Source organism: Pinus tabuliformis, chromosome 4_1 (assembly GCF_031772625.1).
Source record: "Pinus tabuliformis cultivar Carrire ecotype Pingquan chromosome 4_1, CPIR1, whole genome shotgun sequence".
In the NCBI taxonomy this organism is placed as follows: domain Eukaryota; kingdom Viridiplantae; phylum Streptophyta; class Pinopsida; order Pinales; family Pinaceae; genus Pinus; species Pinus tabuliformis.
Window position 1 is genome coordinate 93,190,921 of NC_142303.1, and position 22,215 is coordinate 93,213,135.

The following is a 22,215-nucleotide window of genomic DNA, read 5'->3' on the forward strand; positions in this document are numbered from 1 at the left end:
CTAGGAACAACAATCAAGAGCCCGATGATATAGCCACCGTAACACTAAGCAAACCACAACCCTATTGAGCTACAACCAAATAGAAAAATACCATAGATACCAACAACCTAAAACCAAGACATGACAAGGATATGATATATTTTGAAAATCATAATCCAAAAGAAATAATTGTGAGAAGACGAGCACCAAAAGAAATAATTGTGAGAAGACGAGCACCAATTCAAATATCGACTTGAACTCAGAATTATACAAATACAACACAAAAAAACATAAACATAGAAATAGCAATACACGCTTGAACCTGAATAACCAAAAAACTAATTAACGAAATCCAACCACCACAAAACAAATTCCATCACAAGAACAACTCACAACAAGTGAAAAGAACTTAATAGAGCTGAAGGTAGGAGCCTCACCTCTGGTCCTCCAACTCTCATACATGTGCCAATCCATTACAAACAAGTGAAATTAAGGCAGGGGCTCCAACCTCCTCCTCCCGGATATTGGCACGCAAGCCAAGTCACGAGACAAATGCGACTAACACAATATCCTAGACAACTGCGCTTCTTAATTTTTGTTTTTACCGTGAAAGCACCAAATTTCTGTTCCTATCAACGCTAACGAAACGAAACGAAAGGGAATTGTGTCGGATTTAATGTCTTTTTAAAAGCAAATGGTGCGATAGAAACGGGCGAAGCCACCCCGCTGGTTCGTGGAATTAAAATTCACGGTATATTCCAAGTTGCGGGCGTAGTAAGTCAACCGACGTCTAATTGGTATTCCAAGTTGCGGGCGTAGTAAGTCTACCGAGGTCTAATTGGCGTGTTGACTATACCGTCTTTTGCACTGCAATTCCGTGTCATTTATTCCAACACCATTCTCTGCAATGCCATCTTCTTCATCTTTGAGGAAGCCCGTGCTACTACGTTTCTTATATCCAGGAGCAGAGCATCATGGCACGCCGTCGTCTACTCACCAATTCGACGCCTCTCACTGTTTATCAACTTTGCTTTCTTCTTACATCTGCCCTTCTCCTCCTCCTCCTCTGCTTCACAACATCATGTACTGGCAGTGGCTACGAGGAATGCTACTGGGGTACATGTGGGAGCATTGAATTCGGCTACCCTTTTGGGGAAATTAACAGCGGCTGTGGTGATCCTAAGTTTCAGCTAAACTGTAGTTTGGATAGCAATCCTTTGCTTTTACTCAATGGAGACGAGTATCTCATCTTGCAGCCGACAGTCTTGGATAGTTTTACACTTTATAATAATAGCATGACAATTGTTAACTACAATCTATGGAAGAGCATGCCGGGGGGTAGTTGCAATGCTTCAGGTAAGTACTCTCAATTTTGGTGGCCCGCCTCTCAATTTCGTATAGCCCACGGATACACCAATCTGACGCTTTGGGGGCAGTGCAATGAAAGTATTAAAGGGCATAAGCGCCGTTTATGTGGCGCTGATTGGTACATCATTCCCAATCCAGAATCTGTGAGGCGATTATGCCAAAGCAGTATTCAACTGCCAGTTAGTAACAACTTCTCATTCCAACGGAATGAGGATCTGAGAACACGCCTCTCAGCAGGTTTTGAAATAACATGGTATGCCGACAGGAAGAGAAACCGAAGCTGTGACGCTTGTAAGACCAGTGGCGGGAGTTGTGGTTATAACATTTCAGAACCAACTAAAACATTTATTTGCTATTGTCCCGATGGCACCTCGCATACAGAGATATGCCCCACCAATAGTATTGGTACTTTTCCTGAACCCCTTCTCCCAATTCGATTACGAGACCCAAGGCTTAAATTATCACATCTATAAAAATGTTTTAAATGTTCCCTCCATTCTGCACTCTTGAACCCATGGACATATATGCATGTTTTTCCCTATATTGTCAAGTATTCCTCCCCTTTGCAAAAATTATGGATCGTTGCTTTAACTCATAATAGTTGTTATGGCCGCGTTGCAGGTCATAAAAGCAGGCTTGCCATTGTAATAGGTAGCTATGATTTCTTCCCATTGAAAATCATTGTGAACTTGTATCTTGTAATTTCCACTGTTCTCACCCATGTAAATCAACAACACATTCATATGGATCTCTGTATTTCACTGCAGGTTGCATCATTGGAGGAGTTGCGCTCACAACAATAGCAGTGCTGTTCTTAATGTTTTATGCCAAGAAGAGAAGGCCTACTCCTGGTACCTCTACTTCAAGGGTGGAGAAATTCCTAAAGGAAAATGCTGATGAAATGCCAATCAGATATTCACACTCTCACCTCAAGAAGATCACAAACAACTTTGCAGAAAAGTTGGGAGAAGGAGGGTTTGCTGTGGTGTATAAAGGAATGCTTCGGAACGGCGCTCTAGTGGCTGTTAAGCTTCTTGATCGGCACAGGCATACCGAGACCCAATTCATGAATGAAGTTGCTACCATTGGACGTGTCCATCATGTCAATCTGGTTCGTCTGCTGGGGTACTGTTTTGAAAACCCTATAAGCGCACTGGTATATGAATACATGCCCAATGGATCTCTGGATAAAATTTTATTTGCCCGGAAAGAGGAGGGGCAAGTGTTAAGGTGGGAACAATTGTATTCGATTGCTTTGGGTGTGGCCCGTGGAATTGCTTATTTACACCATGATTGCCCAAAGCGCATCGTACACTTCGACATCAAACCTTGGGCATCGTACACTTCGACATCAAACCTCACAATATATTGCTGGACGCCGACTTCACCCCTAAAATTGCTGATTTCGGTCTCGCAAAACTTTGTGGAAAGCGAGACGATCATATTTCTATGACAGGAACGAGAGGGACGCCGGGATATGTTGCGCCGGAGTTGTGCCATAGTGACGCCGGTCCTGTTACAGATAAATCAGATGTCTATAGTTTCGGAATGCTGTTGCTAGAGATTGTTGGGGGCAGAAAGAATATTGATGTGCAGGTTAGCCGGTCCAGTCAATTATACTTTCCTGAATTGGCTTTCAAACTGATTGAGAGTGGTGAGTTGGGGATGAGGTTGAGAAGAGGAGAAATGGAATGTGCAGATGAGGAGAAGGCGAGAAGACTCACAAAAGTTGGATTGTGGTGCATTCAATATAACTCTGCAGATCGTCCTTGCATGATGAGGGTTGTGCACATGTTAGAAGGAAATGGAGATGACGTCGCCAAGCCTCCGCCGCCCTTCAATTCCTCGGCCACACCTCAAAATCCTCTACTGTGTTCCACGGTAAATTCTTCTTCAATTGAGATTACTTTATAGATTTATATCTTTGATTGTCTTTACTTAAACCAGTGCCTGGATTTTTGGGCGCCGATTCGCCGGACTCCATACAATACCTTTGTGAAAATGACTGGGTGACTGCTAGGAAGTGTTAAGAACCTAAGTCAGGTGAACTGACAGCTACGAGCCATGATTTTGTTTTTCTAATGTAATAATGTTTTTACTTCTAGAGTATGAGTCAGAATCTGCTTGTTTCTGAGAACATGTACATCAAGCTACTTTTTAACGGAGTTGTCTATAATGCGATTTTTTGGAGATTCTGGTGACGGAATCTGGCCGAAGAAATTGAGGTTAAATCTTGATTTGTTGCAGTTAAAATGGGTTTTTAACTGCATATTTGGATTCAGCACCCTGAAAAACCCCTCGGACGCTTTGATTGTGCAGAAACTAGTTATCAAACTTGCGATTCCAATAAATCGCTGCCGGATTTTGACCAGAAAAACCGGCCGAAAAAACTTTCAAAAAATCGCGTTATAGACAACTGCCTTTTTAACTGATAAAGATTCACTCTGCCTCCTTAGTTGATAAGTAGCAGAGGAATTAAGATTAAAAGAAAAGTGTTTTTGACTTCGATTTAATGTGCACTTTTTCTGTATAGAGCCAATTTTATCTTCTTCATCTGTTTTTGATTATTAAGGGTTCTTTTATCAAATATTGAAAATTCCAATGTGCCGTATATTTGGGTTTGTATAGAGCCATTATTTTTTAAAGTACAATCCATTTGCCTGTGCTGATTTATTAAGAAAATTGGAATATAGTGCTTTAATATTCAATTTATAAATTTATTATTTTTTCAATGCCTTGATGGGTTTGGATTTGGATTTACTAATGCATAAAAAATTGAAATCCCATTATTGATAGTAATAATTTTATAATAATGTTTATTTTAATTTTAAAATATTAAAAATATTTATTTATTTTAAAATATTAAAAATCTTTATTTATTAATTAATTAAATTAAAATAATAAAAAACTTATAATATTTTTAAAAAACATATTTTCAAATTATTTTTTAATATAAAAAATAATATGATTTATATTATAAATTTAATTATTTTATTTATATTCATTAATTAAATTAAATTTTAAAATCTTTAACTGAATTTATTTTTATTCTAAATATCTAATTAATCATTGTCGTAGGAAATAAACTTAATTTAAAAAAAGGCGGCTGCATGTTCTTCCTAATTAGACCGTTTGAAATTGAAAATTTTGTGTGTAAATAACATTTGATTGGAACAGGTGGATCGCTCCTAATCAAACCACTCGATGACTTTGCAATGCACTCCAAGAACTATTCAGGAGAATCATCTACCTGCGTATTATAAAAATTAAATATCATTCACAAAAATGCCTAAAAACCAAATGTTTACAAATGAAAAGATAACAAGTAATCCTTAGTTCCCAAGTCTACAACAACACACTAGCCATTACATAACATGCGACATCTATTTAATAACAACATTGTAATGACTGCATCTTCACACGCATGCTTTTGAATCTTCAGAGGTGTGTGTCTATCCAGAAACTTTCCAAATGCGGCCCCTCTTATAAGTGGGGAAAAACGAGTCTCACAATCACCATTTATGCAGTAACAATTTGACTTAGTCCAACCACGCAATGGTTATGGTTTGGCGAATCATCTCCTCCAACAAGCTAAAAGTGTTTCCAATTTCGTTTTTAATGTGTAGATTCTAAATACATATATTTTTTGAAAAAATATTTATTTTTATTTTTATTTTTATGGGACATATATCAAATTTCTAAAAAATATAGGTTAAATATAGGTTTTTTTATTTCTGCTATAACATTTGATTGGTTGACCTATTTTGAAATTGTAAAAGAACCTGCACTAATACATATGAAGACCAACCCATTAATATTAATGTGTGTGTGTGTGTGTTTTAAGACCCTGGGCCTTAAGCTTGACCTCATCATTTCAAGGCTTCATTGGATTTCTTAATTTTATAAAAATATAAAATCAACATTAAAAATTATGTAAAATAGGATTGCACAAGAATCATCTATTATCTATAATCAAACAAATTTTTTTATATAAAAATCCATCATTTACATACAAAACTCGGGGCCTGATGTGACTATATGAGGAAAAATATGTTAGACACTTAATCCTTGGGTTATGATTTGGGTTAGTGTGTATTATGGTAAATAGTTGTTAAAGTCCAGGAAGACCCAAAAACTGAATCAACAGTTTCATTATGTATTTATATGTACATTATGTACATCATTCTTTGAGATCATCATTAATAATATAGTTAATTTGGTTTCCAATTTTGTTGTCTTACAATGGTATCATAGTGCAGGTTCTAGGAGTATAAAAGCATGGTTTATCTTCTCTGTTTATCTTTTGAAATTTAAAGATGTGTCATTTCATGCCATTAAAAGATTATTGAAGGCTAGGACTACACTAGAGCACATGTCTCCGAGTTTCCAATTGCTTGCTGACATAACATTGTTGTTGTGAATACTTTGGAGGTAAAAAGATCCCAATTATTTGATGATGAATTGAGAACCAAAACAAGAGCCAAAACTGCAGAGTTCAAAGAACGACTAGTTTGTAATTCTACCAGTGTGTATACACTATTTGTTTCTATATAGAATCATGATTTTGGCTTGAGAATGTGAAAAACTAGGAAGTTCGTGACTCTCGAGGTAGCAACATCCTGAGTCAACAGAGTGTAGATAACCAATTTGTTTACAAGTGGCATCAAGTACGAGGATATATCATTTGTTGTTGAAGGCAATGGCAGTCTCACTTATGATGAGTATTTTTTATGTTTTTTGTTTTTGGTAGAAGAATGTAATATGTCTTGTGCCTTTAGAAAAAAGTTGTTGAAGATGTGCATTGGAAATTCCTTCAAGTTTATAAGTTTGTATTGCATTATTAAATAGGTCAACTCTTGTATGTTCGTATTGAAAATTATTCATCTTTTACTTCTCAAATTATGTTGTAAACAAGTGCATTTTTGGTTGAACCTAACACCTGAGATTGACTAAAATGGCTCAAATTAAAAATCTATTTGATATATTAAACAATCTCATTAGTTCCATTGTCGATGAAACTATAAATGTCAATAAAGTAAGTCTTGTTGATATCAAAATCCACTTACATGATGCATTGGAGACAACTGAATTTCCCGAGATTGAGTCTCAAGTACAACGAGACAATCCTAATTCCAAACAGTAATCAGAGGTTGATGGAGCCATTTCAAAAGAAAAATTCCATGCAGATGTAAAAATTGAACCTCCACTTCCCAAAACATTTGTTAGACCTTGGGAAGAAATTGTACATAACAAAAACAGAACCAACGTGGGATACAATAAAGATGTTTCTTTTCATGTGCCTAATTTTTCCAAGCCTATCCAATTTTGTAGTGTTGGATTTCTATATGATCTTGTCCCACAACAAATCGTTAGATGCAAATATTGTGACAGAGTTGGACATGAGAAATCTCATTGTTACGATCTTCATCCCTACAAACATTGTTGAAAGAAGAATTTCCATTCAAACAAATGTTTCAAACATAATACTACTGCAAGAGAGAGAATTAATTTTGGATGGATTCCTTCTTGGGATTGATCTAAGGTAGCCAAGAATATTTACAGGTCATACCACAAGATATGTTCGAGAGTATTGACCAATCTTGCAGCGAAGCATACTTCATCTTCTCACCTTGTATCTAATGAAAATGTAGCAAGAAAATCTCAGTTTGACTTTGCCTTGGTCAAACTAGAAAAAATTCGAATTTCCACATCAACAGACAACTTGGATGATGTTAACTTGTGTGACATGGATTGTGTCACCCAATTTACTTAACAAATTAAATTTGGAGGAGTTATATTCCAGTTATGTATGTTTGATTGCTAATTTGTAGCAATCTATTTTAGTTAATTTGAGTTATTGTCAGTTTAACTAGTTCTAACTGTCAATAGAACTAATGGAGGTCACGTTGTGGAAGTGGAACTTCAACCACACTTAATGATCAACTAGATAACATATCAATCATCCCAAAATAATTGTTGCATGCAGAGAATTCAAGTTACGCAGTTGAGATGGATATTCCAAGGCAATCTACTATCAGTTGTAGCGTATTCCAATGTGTACAGGTGCTGCATGTAGTCAGAGGAAGGACCTAGGGCAATTGCGCAATTCCATGGTGGGAAATTCCTAAAAAATAGTGGAAATTTCTGAATGGAACAACGTAAGGAAATAGGAGCTTGAAGGGATTGAAAATTGGCTAAGTGTTTACCATAGTCAGTTAGTCAGGTAGAGAGATAGGCTATACACTTGCAAGATGTGCTCAGGCTTGAGCAAGCATATGCATTTCATCTCTATTCTTTGATTAATACAATATAGATAGTAAGAGATTTTGAGCTGCTTCTTTCCCCTAGATAAATCTTTGTGCATGTGTGATGTTTCTTTTTGCATGTCTATGATTCTTGTTCTAGATAGTGAATTAACTTCCACAGATCAGTAAAGTAGCTTCAATTCTTGTGATTTAGTAAATTTCATGAGTAGTATTGAATCTACAAATTAATTTCTACAGTATCTGACAAGGGGTGAATTGATGGAATTGATATGGTCTACCACTTGTTTGAATATTTTTCAAGTGAGCCTTAGTCAGAGTTGTATTTCTATAGCCTAGAGTCTGAGTTCAGAAACCAGATTCAGAGTTGTAGACATAGTTATTTTGATTTATGCTCTATGAGAATGAGCATGATTGCATGTTTTTTTCATGTTGAGATTTGTGAAGGAGCACATCCCCAGATTAGGAATTGTTCGAAAGTTGGTTTGTTTGAGTAATTGCTATGATATTTCTAGAGTTGATGGCCATCCTTAAACCATCACGGGTTGAGACCTTGAGTTCTCCGAAATTTTTGTATCTTTTTTTCTTTTCTCTTAAAAACCACCATCCTCGGTTTGTGGTCATCCTTTGAAAACCATTTCTGAGAGACATTCAACTCTTGGTTGAGATGCTTTTTTTCATTTTTAGCTCTCATTCTTGGACTTTGATAGATCCCTTCAGATTAAGGGGGGAATGTTAGACACCTAATCCTCGGGATATGATTTGGGTTACTGTGTATTATGGTAATTAGTTGTTAGAGTCCAAGAAAATCCAAAAACTGAATCAACGATTTCATTATGTATTTATATGTACACTATGTACATATTCATTGAGATCATCATTAATAAAACAATTAATTTGGTTTCCAATTTTGTTGTCTTACAAAATAACATACCAATCTTAGAAAAATCCATTTTTTTGAGTCATACCAATTTTTCATAAATAAAAACTATGTATGTTCAAAAAGACAAATTGATTTTCTATGCTTCATCTTTTTACACCATGTTCTAAAAGTTTATGCAAATACCTCTAATAATTCTTTCTAATAATTTTACCAAAATTTCATTGCAATTGACATGCCATAATTGGATAGTGTTATCTCGCACTTGTAGACATCTCTTTATAAAGATAGAAACCATGAAAAAAAGTATGATTGCAATAAAAAAAGTTGATTTTCCTTTGTTCCATTCTTCTCATTCACTACATTAATGCTAATTGAATTTTTTTTCTTCGTGATTTTCTGACAAGTATATTTATTATTTCAAGTAACATTTATCTCTTTGTTTATAGGAATCATAATGACATTTGGTAACATTGTCTCAAAAAAAATTGGACATATCTATGGGTTACAAGGATTTAGAAAGCATGTCCATATGCATGAGCTCAAAATTAATTATCATGGAATTGTAACAAATCCTCCATAAAGGATGTTAGAAGGGTCCTTGACAATCGTTTGTTTAAATCTAACTTCATTGAAAAGAAGATAAGATGACATTTCATCATGTCAAACTTACAACCCTTACTTCAAACCCATATTGAAACTAGTACAATCACAATAGTAAATGTGGTCGATATATATTGATCGACATCATTTTCATACGCCGATTGACATATAAAAGGCAGAAAATATTGTCAATCGATGTATATCAACAACATTTACTAATGTGATTGTGCTAGTAGATGGTTGACATGTGTGGGAAGATTAATATACCATGATTAACTATGGTTCATGTTGGTTGAATATGGTTTAAAAAGGTTGATATTGGTTGACCATGGTAGTCAAGGATTGTTAATGGTTATGATGGTTGAGCATGGTTAACCGAGGTTTACCTTGGTCAACCATTAATGTAACAATTTATTTCTATTACATTAATGTTGATGATTGTTACATTGTTACATTCACATTACATTAATGTTGAACCTGGCTAACCCTTGACAACCCTTGACAACCATGGTTGACTATGGTTGATGTTACATTAATGATAATTTTAATGTTACATCACTATTACAATAAAGGTGACATTAATGGTTGAAAAGGGTTGACAAGGTTGACCATGGTTGATCGAGGTAGACCTTGGTCAATTGAGGTTGAACTTGGTTGAGTATGGTTGACCTTGGTTTACCATGGTTGACCTTAATTAACCATGGTTAACAAAGGATTTAGATGATATATTATGGTGGACTAAACATAACCATGGATGACCATGTTAAGCATGTTTAACTTGGCAACCATGTTTGACCATGGTGGTCACGGTTGAGCTTGCTTGACCATGGCTAACCATGGTTGAGCTTATTTCACGAAGGTTGAGTATGGTTAACTATGGATGACCATGGGGAAACATTGTTGACCATGTTCTTCAACATTTAACTATAAATAACTATGTTTTACCATGTGGGATAGAGTTAACCATGGTAGACCATGAAGACAACCTAGCCATGTTTGACCCACGGGGGCTTCACTCAACGAACCTCTCACATAGCATGTGTGTTTGTGGCATACTAAATGATACCCTTAATTTGACTACATATTACAAAGTACCTCTAAAAATCACTTTATTTAACCCCCCACCAATACGAACCCAATACACCTTCCCAATTTAAAAGACCCATACTTTCACTAGATATTGTACTTATCCATTTTTTTATTAACATTTTTTGTACCCATTAATATTTTTTCGTTAACTTTGAGCTCCATTTTTTATACACAAAATATAAAAAACCTTTACCCCTTATTATATGCTCAATATATTATGTCATTTTTTCCTCAATATATATCCCAAATCAAGCAAGTAAACCTAGGTCAACCTAGTAAATATGTTAAACCTAGTAAACTTAGTTCATCCTCATAAAACTATGTCAACATAGTAAACATAGGTTAAACTAATAAACCTAGTAAAAATAACAAACAAAGTAAACTTGGGCCAACCTACTAAACCTAGGTTTACCTAGTAAACCTAGGTCAACCTACCAAACCTAGGTCTACCTAGTAAACCTAGGTCAACCTACTAAACCTAAGTTAACCTAGTAAATATAACAACCCTAGTCAACCTACTAAACCTAGACAACCTACTAAACCTAGACAACCTACTAAACCTAGACAACCTAGGTCAACCTAGAAAACTTAGGTCAACCTAATAAGGTAGTAAACCTAGTCAACGTAAGTAAACATGTAAACATAGTAAGTCTAGCAAACCTAGGTCAACTTGGTAAACCTAGTAAACTTAGGTCAACCTAGTAAACTTAGGTCAACCTATTAAACTTAGTAAACCATGGTTAAGCTAGTAAATGTAAGTCAACCTAGAAAATGTCATAAATCTAGGTAAATATAATAAACAATGGTAAATCTAGTAAACCTGGGTAAACCTATTAAACCTAGTAAACCTATGTGAGCGTAGCTCAACCTTAGTCAACCTAGGAAACCATGGTTGAGCTAGTACACTTAGCCCAACCTAGTAAACCTAGTAAATGTAGGTCAAATTGTTAAACATAGGTTAACCTAGTACAATTAGGTCAAGTTGGTAAACCTTGTAAACATAGGTCAATCTATTAAACGTAGTAAACCATGATTAAGATATTAAACCTAGGTCAACCTAGGATGTAGAAATCATGGTGTAGATTTGCAACTACTCATGAAGTTTTAACTAAAATCACAAGGCACAAACCTACTCTATTACTCTACAGAAGTTAATTCACAATTTAGAACAAAAATTTTAAACATGCAATAAGAAATAAAACACATGCAATAAGTATTTTTCTGAGGGAAAGAAAACTGCTAAAACCCCAATGTTTGCTTGCATTAAATCAAAATAATAGAGATGCATTACAATTTCTTTGCTCAACTGAGCACAAAATGCAAATGCATAACCTATCTCTCTTCTCACTGAAAGGCTCTGACCCAAACTTAGTCAAATTTTGCTTCTAATTGAGCTCCTGTTTCCTTGCATTGTTCGTTGATAAATTAAGCCCCTATTATTTAGGAAATTCATCAAATTGATTGCGCAAATCCTTTAGGCTGATCATCTGACTACATGCAACACCTGTAGACTCTGGAATATTCTACAACTGATGTTATAATGCGTTGTAATCTCAACCTCAACTGGGTAACTTGAATTATCTGCATGCACTAGATATTTTGGATTGATTGATCAGGTAACAGATGATCAATGAGTTTGATTGAAGTTCCACTGCACAACTAACATTCCACTAGTTCCTCCAAAAGTTAGAACTAGTTTAACTGAAAACAACCTGACATAACTGACCTTGATTGCTACAAATCAAATCACACATGTTGAACTGAACTCTAACTCCTCAACCTAGAATTTACTGAGTAAACTGGGTGACACAAGCCATCTCACACAAGTTAACATCATCCAAGTTGTCTTATGATGTGGAAATTCGAATTTTCTCAATTTAATCAAGGCAAAATCAAAGTGAGAATTTCTTGCTTCATATTTCAACACTCCCTCTCAACAAGAAAATGATTATCAAACCACCCCTATCCTACACCTATAGAAATTGAACTTCCCTCTTGAAAAGGCCTTTCAAAATGTCAGCATCTCGTTCCTCTGTCAGAATGTATTGCAACAACACTAACTGCCTCTGCATAAAGTCCCATAAATGGTGAAACCAGATATCTATATGCTTGGATTGATCATGAAAAATATGATTCTTAGAGAGATTAATGCAACTTTGATAAAATCACAGTAGATCAAAATTGGATCCATCGTCTGACTAAACAATCCAACAAGTATCTTTCTCATCTAGATTGCCTCACATGTTGCTTGAATTGCAACCATGTATTTTGCTTCTACCGAGTTGAGTGCCATAGATATTTGCTTCCTGTTGTACCAGGAAACTGTTGTGGACCCAACACTGAAAATTCCACCTGATGTACACTTTTGGTTTGATGGACGCCCTACTCAATTTTCATATGTGAAGCCACACAACTTCACTCCCTCTATCTATATGTCCCATAGTCCAAACTAGGTAGTGTCTCTGAGGTACTGTAGAACATGCTTAGCTTCCCTCCAAAATAATTTGGTTGGCCTTACCATAACATGGCTCAGTTGGTTGACTACATAGCACATCTCTAGTCACGTGTTAAAAAGATACATAAGTGAACCCACTAGCATGGAAAATTTCAGGGGCTAATATTCACAGGTGGGCTAATTTTCCATATTTTTCCAAAAAAAAAGATTCGCCAATTTCCATTTTTTATAAAAATGATTCGCCCAAATTTTACAATATAAAATTATTTTACCTTAAAAATCGCCTACATTATATAGAGAGTATATATAAATCATTATAAATTTTAATAATTTTACAAATACATCAATAAAGATTTTATAGTTTGCATATTACGGACTAGCGAGATTCGCCAATGTTTTTAAACTTTAAGATAATTTTCCATCCTTCAAATTTTCCCTACCCACTAGCTGACAAAAAATGGTAGAATCCACTTCTTCACCTGAATTGGCATCCTCCTTCCTCTAGTTGGTTGCTATAGGTGTCTCCATGGTTTTCAAATCACCATGCGAAACCTCTATAGTATCTCATTTGTATTCTTTCCTTGAGAGACAAATAGTTCCTCGTTACCTTGCCATACTTACAACCCAAGGAAGTAGTGCATGAGACCCATGTACTTCATTTCAAACTCCCTTGCAAGTTCCTCCTTGCAAGATCTAATTAGCTTCTCATCACCAGTTAAAATCAAATCATCAACATATATGACAATAATGAGCAATTTATATGAAGATATGATAGAGGTTTGAATCCGCTTCACTTTTGGTGAAGCCCAAACTGGTGAGATAGTTATCAATCCTTGTGTACCAAGCACGAGGTGCTTTTTGAGACTGTACAATTCTCTCTTGAGGTTTCACACATGAGATTCTCGATCAAAAGTTTAAATCCTTCTAGTTTCTCGATGTACACCTCCTCCTCAATAACTCCATTGAGGAATGTTGTTTTTACATCCATCTGGTGGATCTTCGACCCCATTTGCACAGCTAGTGCAAGTATTAATCTGATGGAGGAGTACCTTGCTACAGGAGCAAAGGTTTCCTCATAGTCAATCCCCTCAACTTGAGAGTACCCCTTGGCCACAAATCTGGATTTGCACGTCTCTATGCTTCCGTCTGCTTCCTTCTTAACCTTGAAGATCCATTGTGAACCCACAACTAGTTTATCTGTTAATCTTGGGACCACTTCCCAAACATTATTCTTTACAATGGATTCATATTCCTCCACAATCTCATCGCCCATACAAGTTTCTCTACTGCTTCCTCGAAAGAGGATGGCTTAGTATCTACAAGCTTAGTCATTAGAGCCATGTATCCAGTTTACCAATTTGGTGACCTTCTCTTCTTGCGTTAATTTGAAGGAGCACCCACATTCTCCCTCGCATCCTGAACAAGTCTCTCAACTTCCTTGGTCCTTTTTCTGCCTTCTCTGGATGGTTCTTCTTGAGTGGTTGTCTCCACTCTTTGCTCCTCAATTTGTGGTTGCTCCACATCTTTGTAAGGTTCCTCCTTTGGAACTAAAAGTTCCTCCTCTAGTGGGATCTGAAACTCCCTCTCAAAAGAGCGCCACATGAATTTGTCCTCATCAAATTTTACATCCCTTCACACAACTGTCATTCTGATGGATGGAAAGTACACATGGTAATTGTGGGGAGTTTCTGTGTAACCCAAAAATACCTCCAATTTTGTGGTCGACTCTAGATTCTTCCTTAATTCTTTGGAGACATATAAGTAAACAGAGGCAACAAAAATCCTAAAGTGTGACACATCCAACTTCCTCCTCGAGAAAGCCTCCTCTAGTGTAATCATGGCAAGAATCCAATGATGACACTTGTTCTGCAAATAGACTGTTGTGTTGCATGCCTCAACCCACAAGTGCAAAGGTAGGCCTTGGTCATGCATCATCAACCTCGATTCTCCAACAATGCTACAATTATTTCTCTTAGCCACCCCATTCTGTTGTGGGTTGTGGGGTGCTGTCAACTCTCATCAAATTCCTTCTTTTGCACAAAATATTTTAAATTCATTCAACACGTACTCACCTCCAATATCATTGCTGAGAGCCTTCACTTTATTGCAGGTTTATTTCTCAACCAATGCCTTGAATTCTATGAACTTATAGAATGTATCATATTTCTTCCGCATGTAGAAGATCCAACACTTCCGTGAGAAGTCATCAATTAAAATGACAAAATATTTGTGCCTGGCAGTGGAGGCTATCAAGAAAGATTCACAAACATTAGAGTGGATCCTTTCAAGGACTGTATGTGCTTTGTTGTATCGATAATGGAATGTGTATTTTTTGTACTTCCCCAAGGTACGTCATTTTCATACATCCTTTCGCTCAAGTGCTCCTTTGAGGATGCTTGTGGTTATATGCTGCATGATCTTCAGGGCACCATGATGCAAATGACCAAGTCTAATGTGCCAAATTTCATCGACATCGTGGCTCTACACCTTCTCCTCCTTTGTGATTAATGCAGCACAATCTTCCATATCTATCTTATATAGGTTCTTCACATGAACCCTGTTCTGCTTCACCTGTCCTGTTGCTATGTGTCTCAGGAATGATTTTCCTTTGTTGAAGGTCACATCATAACTACAGTCTTCCAAAACTGCAACAGAGACGATATTTTTCTTTAATCCCAGAACGCACATGACATCCTTGAGCCCGAGGGTGGAGTCTAACTCCCTCTAAAAGGTGAATGTACCAATCCCAGTTGTGCTATACCTTCTATCATCCCCGATGTCGATGTGCATCCGCAAATATTTTTCTTCCAAGTCATTTAAAAATCTCTACACCCTATCATGTGGAATGATGCACCTGAGTCCAAGTACCACACGTTCTCCATTGTTATGTTGGCCATGCATGCAATGAGGGTAAATTCAAGCTTGAACTATGAAGCCAAGGCTTCACCTGCTACTCCTCCTGAGGTCTTCTTGCTTTCCTTCTTGTGTGGACACTTCGTGGCATAATGCCCAAATTCATGACAATGGAGGCATTTAATTTTGGACAAATCTTTCCTTTTTCCCCCTTGAATGGATTCAGGTTAATTTGGATTGAGATTTCTTCCATTTTCGATTCTTTGCCTTTCTATCCAAAGAAAAGTTTTCTTCATGCTCTCCCTTGGATGAAGTCCCATCTCTGGTATTCCTATTAATTTCCTCTTGTACTAAATTAGACCATAAGCGCTCCCAATTTGGTAGTTTCTCCCTCCCATTCACTGAATATTGATAGGTATTCCATCTCTTGGGAAGGCACAGAAGGGCTAGGATTACCAAGTCTTCTTCAAGAATATTAACACCGATCCTACCAGGTTCATCGCGACATTATGTGGACTTGATTGGATATTGCAAAGTAGTGTCATTCTTTTGCATATTGATGCTTTGAAAGTTTATCCTTGAGCACCACCTTCCTGTGGTCACTATTACTCTCAAGCAATTTTGTCATTACTTTCCACATTGCAAAAAAAGTTTCTTTTTCATGGATATTTGAAGCAATATGATCTCGTACTCCCTACAAGATTATTCTCCTAGCCTTGGCTACATCTTTCTTCCACTGAGCAAGGTTTTGGGCATGAGATGCTTGTGGTTTTGCAACATCTGACTTGACGTATTCTAGCAATCCATTGTCATCCAATACCACCTCCATGTGATCCTTCCATGCAACAAAATTAGATGTTCTTTCCAAGGCATACTTTAGCCTTAATCCATTGAAGGTCATGTTCTTAGCTCTAAAGAAATATCACTACACAACTGACCTTCCACTAGTTCCTCCAAAAGTTGGAACCAGTTTAATTGAAAACAACCTAAGATAACTAACCTTGATTGCTACAAATTAGAATTCACACATGTTGAACTAAACTCTAACTCCTCCAACTCGAATTTACTAAGAAAATTGGGTGACACAAGCCATGTCACGCAAGTTAACATCATCCAAGTTGTTTGCTGATGTGAAAATTCAAACTTTTTTAATTTAATTAAGACAAAATAAAATTGAGAATTTCTTGCCACATTTTTCAACATAGTAAACCTAATAGGGAAAGGGAAACAGAGATAGAATGAGTGGAATATAGGCAAGTAGAGAGAGAGGGGAAGGGGAAAAGAGAGTGAGATAGGTGGCGAAGGCGGAGGGTTGGGGAGAGAGACAGAGGAGGAGGGAGACATACCAAGAGAAGGATATATAAGGAGAGAGAAAGGGAGATAAAGGGAAAAAGAAGAGGGGGTTTAGGGAGAGTGTGTGTGTTAAAGAGAGGGAGTGAGAGGGAGTGTGAGAGAGATGGGGAAAAGAAGAGAGAGGGGGTAATAGGGATAATGTAAGACATAGAAATAGGGAGAGGGGGAGATATAGAAAGGTATTAGGTAAGGGGTAGAGAGAGAGTGATATGGTAGGGAGTTGGAGAAAGAGAGAGAAAGAAAATCCCAAGCCTCCCTCTCTCTACCCCTTTTCATGTTTATATTTGCCTCTCCTCCTATCCCTCTTTCACTCCAAAATAACAATTTTTATTATTTTTGAACTAATACTTAAATCCAACACTCTACTCATGATCGTTATAAATACTTTAAGCTAATTATAAACATTGTTAGAAGTGACTAACATATGAATTCTAACCCTGCCTGTAATTGAGTTTTAGAGATAATCCATGAAGTTTTATTGAAACATAATAATGATTGAATGATCGATGAAAATGTAACCATAGTGACCTTAGCCTTGATGCTAGATTTCTTTTTCTTCTTAATTTATTATTAATTTAACATGTCTTTTTATGTTAATGATTTTAGATTGTCTTCTAATTACACTAATAAATGTATTTCTATTGAAAAAAGGTGTTAGGTTTTAGAATTTTTTATTACAAATATTATATGTATAGTCAAAATTTAATAAAATAATTATTTTTAGTTATTAAGGTTCAATGAAATGTTTATGCCTATCATATTTGCCTCCTGATGCATTTCACATCTCAAAAGCCACTCAACATGTGTAATTATCTATTCAGGAGAATTTCCAAAATGTCTGAAAAGATACAATTAAAGGACAAGGAACACTCCCCAAGCTTGTTCCATCACAGTATCATCAAAACCATTGTCCTTCACTAGTTGGTAGAGAGAGGTATGGCTTGGGAAGCCTTTTTGGAAGTAGCTTTGAAATGGCATGAGGAAAATGCAGCATCTCAGTCTCCAAGTGCACCAAAACAATAAACAGAGGTTGGGTCATCTATCAAATTAATGGAGAAGACTCAGCTACCCAAACCTGAGGTGCTTAAAGTGTATAAGAAAGGGCAGAGGCTTGTGTTTTCTTCATCGACAAAGAAGGAATCAACAGCAAAGGATAAAGACACAATAGAACATGAGTTTGAACTAATTGATCCAGAGACTAAAGATCAAACCAAAAACATGAGAAAAACTATCAGGGACAAGGATTACCAAATAAAGGAGCTGGCGATCAATTTGGAAAGGTCAAAGTATGTTATATCATTCCTTGAACAGGAAAACAGTCAACTCAAAGCAAAGGAGTTGATACTAGAAAAGGAAAAAGCTAAGTTAATGCAGCAAATTGGAGAGGTAAGGAGATCATGACATCAAGCGAGCCTGAAGCATCAGAGGTGAGAGGAAAAAAGAAAAGACCAATAATAAGAGGCCTTAAGAAAGCTTTGCAAGAGGAACAACAACAAATTCTACTTAATGAGGATCTTGACCTGGAAGATAGGATTGCCCTAGAGGTTCATCAAGATAAAGAATATTGGCTTAATAGGGTGAATGAACACTTGGAGAAGCTCCTTGAGAAGGAAAACAGAGACAATCAATTTCTCACACACATGGTGCATCACTATCAAGCTCAAAACATGATCGTCAATGTCAAGGTAAAACAACTTGAAAACAAGCTCAAGGAGGCCAAAAAATACCAAAACGATGAGGGAAACTTGGATATACTTGCTGAAGCATCCATGAAGCTATAAAAAACCTATTTTTACACCTTCCCTCAAATTTTGAGCAAATTCTGAGCATTTTGAGTTTTTTGACAAATTTTGGTCTAAGTTCATAATTTCAGCTGGAGTTGTCTATAATGCGACTTTTTGAGATTCCGGTGACGGAATCCGGCGGAAGAAATTGAGATGAAATCATGATTTGTTGCAGTTAAAATGGTTTTTTAACTGCATATTCGGATTCAGCACCCTGAAAAACCCCTGGGACGCTTTCATTGTGCAAAAACTAGTTATCAAACTTCGATTTCAATAAATCACTGCCGGATTTTCACCGGAAAAAATCGCCGGAAAGGCTTTCAAAAAGTCGCGTTAAAGACTACGGCATTTCAGCTGCTCCAGAAACGCGCTGCGCTTTTTCCTTAGGCCTCCATTTGAGGAAAGGTCTACATTTTTGGAAAGGTATTGACATCCTCTAAAAACCTATTTGCACAGATTTTGCAGAGGTGGTTTAGTTTTGGAGAAAAATGCAAAAAGGTGGCAAAAAGACTAGCATTCTGGACCATTTTTTGACAAGCGTTGTGCTTCTCGAGCGAGCTTGGGTGAATGGATTTTTGAAGGTCTTCCCATTCTCCAAATTCATAAATTCAAGCTGTTCTAGAAACTATACTTGAAGGGATAGTTGACCGTTCTCTCAGATTTGAATTTTGACCCCTAGAAGGCATGGGAAAATCAGCTCAAAGTCAATGCTGCGCTTCTGCACTTTCTGTGTTTTTATTTGGAAAATTTCACTGTGTAAAATTTCTAGTTTCTAGTCTCACTTGGTCAAAGTCAATATTCTCTATGTAATGGCACTAGTTATGAGGCTAGGTGATGTAGGCATGAATAAATTTACATCATAGGAAGTTTTTTTGTGTTTATTAGGTCTCATAAAAGAAGAAAACTCATAAACAAACTCTTCATGAAGTGTTTGAGTTTCACATTCTCACTCTCACCCGTTGGTTGAGAGAATCGTGGAGTCAGTCCCTCCACCAAGGAATTCAACTCTTGAAGGTGTGAAAGTGATATAGGAGAGTCTATAAGTATCATTTCTCCTCAAGAGAATAGGGTTGAACTTTTTGTGAAGGAGGCTTGCATTGTAATCATCTTCAGCTAATACAGATACTGGTTGTAGCTATTTTCAAGGAACTCTAGCCCAGTGAGTTCATGGTGCTTGTACTTCATTATTTTTGTTTTGTCATGGTCTAAACATCTTTATCTACATTATATCTCTGCTTTCTATGAATGCCTTGTGATAAAATACTCAGAATTCTTGTTTTTCAAGCTCTGTTATCTGGTTTTCATAGTTATGTGTTTTGTCTTCCTAAGCTAATGAAATCATGTTTATTTATGCTCATTAGTTTATTCCACACTATATCCTCTATACTACACTGAAAAATACTAAAATTACACCATGGCTTCTAAATTCTAGCTCCTTCTTATGTTTTCTGCTGCATTCCCACAGCCTAGACCTACTTGTGGCTCCAAACCCTAAGTTCAACAAATCCTTAAAAACAAAATTATCACAAACAAACAAACAAATACTTATATCTAGTCTAAAATTCATTTTCTTTAAAGTCATATCACTGATAAGAGACTTAGAGAGATTCCTCTCATGCTCAGTAGGGCTAGCTATTGAGCTGAAGTGGTTTGAGGTTACCCTTCTAGATTTCCTTTTCAGCCTAGGAGATTGTAAGGACTAACAGGTTGCATTGATGCCAAGTCTTTGATAGAATGTCAGTCCCGGTTAGGGATGGTCAGGCCTAGTCTTGGAGTTAGTTTTTGGTTTATTAGTCTTTTCATCATGTGTTTAATGATTTCCAAAAGTTACAACAAGTTCTGGGCAGTGACCGAAATTCTAGGCTTAAAAAGTTCATTAAATTCCCTGGACTTTGGCACAGGTCTACTGGAAATAGTCCCTTGACATAGGCATGTAGGTTTGTGGGAGAACCTAGAGCTCTCTAGATGCTTTCATTCCCATAGCATGGGAGCGTCCAGAGGTTTAATAGCTTAAAAAATTAGTAGGACTCAGGGGTTGGTTAGCAAAAAGGTTGGGATGGCTCTTAGGAGTCCTATTGTTGATTTTGAAGGTTTGTATGGTGTGTTTGCGTCGGTTCCACTTCCTTAACGTGAATTAGGAGGTTGAATCATATCATAGTAACTTCTCATCACTTGGTATTTGTATTACCATGGTATTTTCCCAAGGTATTAGTTTTTAGATTGATGAGGATAGATTGCTATATAATTGTGAGTGAGTATTGAGTTTGTGATTGGATGTTTGGAGTGAGTGTGTGAGTGAGTGTTGTAGTGCTTTGCATATCTTATCATATAATTGTAGATGAGTTGATTGATGTGCTTATCATACTTTATTTTCAAATTAGAGAGGTTGATGGGTTTCTCATGTTGAGCAGATTTGAAAACCTAGTACGAAACATTTTGAAACGTGGTTTGCATGGAGGAGTTGGAGGCATAAAGACTTTATGCTTGGGAAGATTAGAAGATAATTATTAGAGGAGGAGAATCTCAATCCAATGGTAGTTGGATAGTCCAATGAATGTTGGGCGAGGCTCATTGGTTGTGGTGGCTTCCAATGGATGATAATCTACAAAGTCATGTGAGTATGAACTTCTCAATTGATGGATGTCAACACACTATTGTAGGATTTGACTCTTCTAGTTAGTGGGTGCCAGTTACTCTATGTAAAATAAATTCAACCATTAATAGAAGATTTAAGCAGCAACAACAACGAGTGGTCTTTTGATATTGTTCATGGTGTTTATTCTAGTTTTGCATGCTATATTTGTGAATTGATGATGGATTACTAATATTTTGAGTGTTTTTATAAAAGAGTTAAAAATTTAATAAAAATCCTATCACTATTGGTTCACCCTCCCCCCCCCCCCCACCATTAGTAGTGAGGCGATTTCCAGCAATTGGTATAATAGATGGTTCTCTTAGTGGAGATTGATCCCTTGAGGGTAGATCATAATAAGGGTTCTCTTTTATTGTCCATGGGAGTAGAGTACATATAAAAACTTCAATCAAAACATTCATATTAATTATGAAACCCTAGCTTTTGCAACCAAAAAAGCAAACAGATGCGTAGAACAAACAAAGGGAAATATATTAGTAAGGTTAGCACCAGGGTTTGGTTACAAGCAGTAGATCACGTTTGAAAAGAGGGTTTAGGTCAACGGAGCAGAGCCCTACCATATGTACAAAGGGTGCAAATGGAAAGACAAGTGTGGCAAGGGAGTGGTGGTTAAGCCCCATAACCAGCCTGGCTAATGACAACCGTCAGTTCCGAGCCCTAGCAATCTAGCTTTGGATTTGTGCCACTTCGCTCATGTTAGGACGAGCCATGTAAGTCAAGGAATAATCTAGAAATAAAGGTAGATGTATGTAGTTATTAATAACCACAAATTTAATTTAACCATAACAAATATGAAGTCCTAATGTTTTCACATAATCTACTTTGCATCAATTAGAATTGCAGAACCATAAACAAGGGTTTCCAAACAATATATATTACCGCATAAACCATTTACCTTATATTATATCTTTTTAATCAGTGAACAAGAGGTAAGG

General features: G+C 36.5%; 1 protein-coding gene and 1 pseudogene across 1 annotated transcript; both read left to right on the top strand.

Moving 5' to 3' along the window:
• Window positions 1-913: 913 nt before the first annotated feature.
• On the top strand, window positions 914-1,820 carry LOC149174359 (LEAF RUST 10 DISEASE-RESISTANCE LOCUS RECEPTOR-LIKE PROTEIN KINASE-like 1.2). The gene has a single exon (XM_089420822.1). The coding sequence runs from the start codon at window positions 954-956 to the stop codon at window positions 1,818-1,820; it is 867 nt and encodes a 288-aa protein (XP_089276948.1). The 5' UTR covers window positions 914-953.
• A 300-nt stretch (window positions 1,821-2,120) lies between these two features.
• Window positions 2,121-3,775, top strand: LOC149174360 (rust resistance kinase Lr10 pseudogene; annotated as a pseudogene).
• Window positions 3,776-22,215: the final 18,440 nt, after the last annotated feature.

Coding starts and splice junctions, on each gene's coding strand:
- LOC149174359 (XM_089420822.1), top strand. CDS start 954: ATGGCACGCCGTCGTCTACTCACCAATTCGACGCCTCTCACTGTTTAT.